Consider the following 6000-nt stretch of genomic DNA (forward strand, 5'->3'; position numbering starts at 1 on the left):
TAAGTCACATTTAGTGTTCTCTGTGTGCTACTTGCTCCCCCCCTTTGGTCAGACATTATTTAGAAGTTTAATCGCGTGTGCTCTAGATCCGTCTCTTTCTTTCTTACATTTCAAAGTTTAGTTACTTAAGTGTTATATTGCCCAATGTACAGTGATTATTTGTAGCATGCTAGTTTCACCATCTCAAGCTGGACTGATGGTTTGCCATACTGTTTTCCACTCTCTGTTATGTAGGATCAGGATGCATGTAGAAATGTGGTACTGAGAAGCTGCTGTATGGATGTAATTGTTATAGGTCCCTTTTATTGTTTAGTTATGGAAATTGTATTTGTGTTGGTATTGGTGATTTAGATTTAATATAGAGTATATTTTCATATTTATATTTTCATAAAACTAAATTGTAGCTACATCATAGATCATCATGTGATGTATAGGCCTGTTGATATTGTGAGAAGTGGAAAGTTACACAAGAGCACAGTCGATATTAGGCTGCACTGAGGAGAGGTCGCACTGGCTGGAAAAACAGTTGCAACACATTGACATAGTGCTGAGTTTATGGCTGATGTGTGAGGTAAGGCTGGCTAAAATGGCATGATTTATCATTAACAAAACTTAAAAAGGGCTGTTGTGTATACAGTACATCATGCATTCAACTTTGTTGTGATCTTTTTGCATAGTTAGCATGAAGTAGGCACAAACTTGTGCACAGCTTCAAGATCGTACTGCCCGTGTGTGCATGCGCGCATGTGTGTGTCCCTTACATATTCACGTCCAACTCATTATAAGGTTATATTTTACTTTGTGTCAAGGTTAAAATGCAATACCATAATTTCAATGTCAATGGAAGTGGATGGCTCATCCAAAGGCACCATTTGGGGTGTCACTCCAAACAACCTGTATTGAACTGATAGTGAGAGAAAAATACTTGTGTCAGTCATTTTCAAAGATCTGGAACATAGTTATATTGATAAATAGAGAGTTTGACACTGAATAATGTATTGGAGACTCTGACAGAGATGGGAGTGTTTCTCAGCACTGATGTAGTCCTGGACTCACCTGTGCTGTCGGGGGTGTATAGAGTCTTGTCAGTCTGGATGAAGATGTAACCGGCCTGGAAGGACACTAGGACGACTTTCTCCAGATCCCGGTCAGGGAAATGAGCTTGCAGGTAGACATACTGATTCCTGTTGTCATCCACACTGAAGATGTCCGATGGGATCTGAAACAGTTGGAAGATAAAATGTGAGCAGGCCAAGAGATATGTAGAACAAGGCCATAGTGACAATACATGATTTTTTGTGTATGTGTGTCTTCTCATATGGAAGATTATATAAATAATTGGTTTAGGTCATTGAAATGCTGTTACTCAAAAACTAAACTTAAAATATACAAAGGATTAATTATGTTTTGCAACAATTTAATGTAATGGACATGTATGTACGTGTGTATGTATGTACGTGTGTGTGTGTGTGTGTGTGTGTGTGTGTGTGTGTGTGTGTGTGTGTATGTATGTTTTTTGGAATTACCTCTTGGCCCTCAGCTCATTCAAAATGGAGGATAAAAACAAATGGCTTCTCTTGTTTGACAAAGGGAAGCCACTGATGTCAGTATCCCAACATACTTTACTTTTACACACGAGAAGCCCAACTCCAGCTACAATTGGTCTCTGTGTGGCCTGGACCCTTGATGTCACCAAGCCATAAAAGGAGAACTGCCCTTCTACCCTCTCTCTCAGTGGACAAGACAAGAGACTTTTAGGGGACTCTCTTCTTTTTGGGCTCCCTCTCTCTCCTATTTGCTCCTCAACAGAAGCTGCAGCTCTCTGACCTCCATGAGGCCTGTGTGGAGCCTGCACCATGAGGTCTGCTAACTGAATTTACCAGCGAAGTAGCCAAAAGGCAGAGTAAGCATCCACCGGCTAAAGGAGAACAAGGAAACTGACAATTTTTCTCAACAATACGGAAGCCACACAGCCAGGACAACTGCAGTTTACCAGGACAACAGGACTTAAAGGTTGAATATGTAGAATCTTTATTAAAAGCTATATTTTTAAAAAGAATAATACATCCACTGGGCGTTTTGAGGGGTACAGAATTAAAGTATTGCTTTTCCATAAAACCTGCTTCCTCCCGGTCTTATGCGTTTGTTTCCAAGCCTTTTTAATAATCAATCGGTGGATCAATGGATTATCATATACATGTTAGGATGGGTGTATTTGTGTAGTCTTATCTGTCATAAACACGTCTACTGTTGCGGACTCTCGGTGCCACCGGGCTCCTTTTTTTTTTTTTTCAACTTGACGAGAGAAGTGACAGCGGAGGCTCTGAGCGCAGATTTGGTTTTCAGCAGCGGTGTGGAAGGCAGAGAGCCTCCACTCTCCCTGCAACAAGCTACAAGTCATTTATTATGCTGTTAATGACGGTAAAAATGAAACATAAGCTAAATATCCTGCATAGTTCTCCTCCTGTCTGTCTTCTGATCAGAGCGGAACGGCCCGTTTTACCTAGCAACGGTCTGGCAATCGACTGCTGGAATTCTTTTTCTGTTGTTGTTCTGGTAGTTCTACATATTCAACCTTTAAAGCAGAAGTGAGTGATATATTTGTGTTAATATAAGTCTTAAATAGTTATATCTTCCGACAGCTATCACTTACATAGAGTGTTTGGACTGAAACACGGGTCTGTCAGTCACTCTGCTCTGCTCTGAGCCGAGGAGAAAACATTTATCGTATCCTACAGTTTTTATCCAATGAGGAGAGAGAACGGCATGCAGGGCTGTGTGTGCAGCCAAGGAACGCCGTGAATGTGGTGATGTAGCGACGAGGACTGTTATGGTGCGTTCAAGGAAACTCGTATTTTTCCGACCGTGAAGTGGTACCAGTTCGATCTGGTACGAGTTCACCGGTCGGAAGTTACGAGTGGCCGTTATAGTGACTTTCACCGGTAAAACAGGTCGGAAAAGCACGAGTGGGTTGCCTGGAACGATACAAAGTCGTAAGTTGTGACTTGAAGCTGTAATTTACGATTTCAAAAGCCTGCCTGGAACGCAGCATTAGCAAAAACGACCGGATCACTCACTTCTGCTTTAACGAAGCAGAACACAACAAAATACATATTTCTTTTCCCTGTGGCCTATATCTTACGTAGCAGAGCACAGTTTGGCTAAGCAAATTTTCCAGTCTATATTGATTTTATTTAGTATCAAGTTATCTGTCTGTAGGGCAGTTGCCTATTTAAGTCAATAGATAGCGCTGCTATATTATTAATGCCCTCAGCGGTTTAGCGGTTATGGCCGTGTGTCCTTACAGGCCACCGTATGTTCAGGTATTCCCCCGCACAAGCGCCATTTTGGGTTAATACTTTGTCATGCCATAAGGTAAGCAGTATAAATGGTGCTCTACATAAATGTGAATTATCCTGATAAATTAACGGTTGTTTGTGTATCCTGTGTGACTGTTATATACTTTTGTTTTATCTGTGTTTTATATGAGAATGTTGGCCGTGACTCTCGCTAGCTACAGCATTAGCTCCCAGGTAATTCTTAGGCTGTAGGCCTACTGTGAACCTTTTTTTCATTTTTATTTTATTTTTTACTTATGGTTAATGTTTACTTTGTCATGCCATGAGGTGGAGCTGTCAGGGCTCCAGACTAACTTTTTTGTGCGCAGTTTTAGGCAAATTACTTTGAAAATGTATTTAAAATACTTTAGAACAGCCTCTAGCAGGACAGCAGAGCAGGCTGACTTTATAGCCCAGAATAGGTGCTCTTCCACGGAAAGGTGAAGGCGTGGCTTCAGAGAGCAGTCGAGGGGCTGGGACTTTTACTTGCGTGTTTGTGTGTTTTTGCTAGAACCGTTTTTCCAGGATCTCCAACCCTACCTTTAATAATAACAATTTCAATATTGATAATAGTTCTGATCACACTCACTTATGCACAACATACCTTAATTGCTCCAAATTGCTGGAATTCGTTAGCTTTCTTAAGGATCACAGATGTTTCTTCTCCCAGTTGTCTGGATTTGGTTGGAAAGTTCCACGCTCTGATTGTGACCTGGATTTCTCCTGTAGTGCATCCCTGACACTCAACAAAGATGTTTTCGTTTGTTCCTACACGCAACACGTTGGGGGCAGTCATTATCTTCCTGCAGGACAGTGGGTATTCACAGGAAATGCAGTCACTATACAGACACTTGAGAATACATTAATTTGGCTGATGCTTTAATCCAAAATGACACAACAAAAGAGGTACAATCCATGCACATGCATTATATAAATGAAGGCACAGCTCATCCTTGTAAAATTAAAAATCTTTGTAAATGGTTGTTTATTATTGGACTTTAACATTGACATTAACATTTAAGCTCTGAATCAGTACGACATTATAACATAATCATTTACTTTATTTGCCTTGTGTAACAAATCACTGTACAAACTCACATTACTCACTGGGACAGCAAACTAAACTGTGGTTACTCATTATGTGAGACACACATTTACCCCCCTGGCACAGTATCAATAAGCATTGCATTACAAATATAAATAATCCTTGGCCTTATTTTTGCTACTGTTACAGGTTTCCTCAACTAATCTTTTACTTTCTGAAACACTTACCAAAATAAAAACACTAGATAGAATCAAATAAAAAGTTTTGTTGTGTAAAATGCCATAACTCAAACACACCAAAGCTGTGTTCCAACATTAAATATCGTATCACAATCTAAATTGCTTCTGTGTTATATTTGTTACAGACATTCAAAAAGCATTCATTTTTAAAAGGTCTGGGTTGTTGTGTGTGTGAGGATATATACAGTGAGACTGATTATATGGCTCTGTCAATTGAAGACATACAAGCAATAAGAAATACATTTACTGTGTACAATTGTATAAACTGAAAATATTCAATCATTAAAAAATGTTTCAAGGATGAATGCAAACCGCAAAAGTTTCATACGGCCATTGGGAGATGAGGTTGAAAACACTTAAGCTCTATAAAGTTATGAAACAATATTCAAGAAGTGTAGGTATAAAGGTAAGGGAGGTCTACTTACAATTCAGATGCAGCTGCCAGTGAATACAGACAGTAAAAGGCCAGAGAGGCCAACAGATAAATCCTCCTATCTGACCCCATATCTGCTGTGTAAACTCCCAGTCTGCAACACTTGCCTTTTATCCGTTCTGACAAGATGACCACATGACCACATGACCACTGTTGACCACTGTTTGATGATGCTGTTGCTGAACACATTCCTATGGCATAATTTAAGCGCCTTATTGTCTCTCCAGAAAGGGTGGATTGGCATGATACATTTAACTCCCGTTCACACAAGGTGTTCTTTAGGGGTGTCAACAATAATCGATTCGGCGATGCATTGCAATGCGGGACATGCACGATTCAGCATCGATGCGGCAACGTGCCATAATCGATTATGTCACTGTTTATTTTTTGGCCTCAAATAAAGTTGTGAAGTTTCAATTACCTCCGGGGGCATTTCCGGAGCAACGGCATGTGCAGCCTGTAGCTACATGCTAAGCAGCAGCACCAGCAGTAGCAGTGTTGCCGCTGGCTTTCTTTTTCCTTTTTTTTTTTTTTTCACCCGCGGTCGGGTTGAGAATTAATTAATTAACGCTCATGAGTCCGGTCGTGTTGGGTCCGAGATTCAACAAGCCGGTCAGGGTTTACCGTTACTACAGGCAGTATGCCCGTTTATCACCAATAAACACAGTAGCCTAGAGGAGGGTGAGTGACTGAGCTCAGGCTGGGTGGGGGGGGGTCTCTGATGCAGAGAGAGAGAGAGAGACCTGCCGTGTCGTGTAAAAAAAAACAACAACAAAAAGTGTCACGACTTCCTGTATCTGGCCCTTCAAAATAAAAGCCCCATAGTCTTTCATATAGTTGAGTCATATTGATTTTGAGTTAATATTTACAAGACAGGGCTCCAAAGTAGGGCTGGGCGATATATCGATATAAAAAATATATCGATATATTTTTTAATGGGATATG

The 6000-nt window shown here is 40.5% G+C and overlaps 1 protein-coding gene across 1 annotated transcript in view; it reads right to left on the minus strand.

The window, feature by feature from the left end:
• Positions 1–5175, minus strand: part of LOC310988780 (complement C3-like) — a 42977-nt gene extending 37802 nt beyond the window's left edge. The window contains exons 1-4 of the mRNA XM_083975520.1: positions 5048–5175; positions 3943–4141; positions 1057–1219; positions 825–904 (exon numbers count right to left, since the gene is read on the minus strand). Of these exons, the coding sequence (XP_083831646.1) occupies positions 825–904; positions 1057–1219; positions 3943–4141; positions 5048–5127 (522 nt within the window). The 5' untranslated portion in view covers positions 5128–5175. The remainder of the gene's footprint in view (positions 1–824; positions 905–1056; positions 1220–3942; positions 4142–5047) is intronic.
• Positions 5176–6000: the final 825 nt, after the last annotated feature.

This window comes from Trachurus trachurus (genome assembly GCF_905171665.1).
Source record: "Trachurus trachurus genome assembly, chromosome: 1".
NCBI lineage: Eukaryota > Metazoa > Chordata > Actinopteri > Carangiformes > Carangidae > Trachurus > Trachurus trachurus.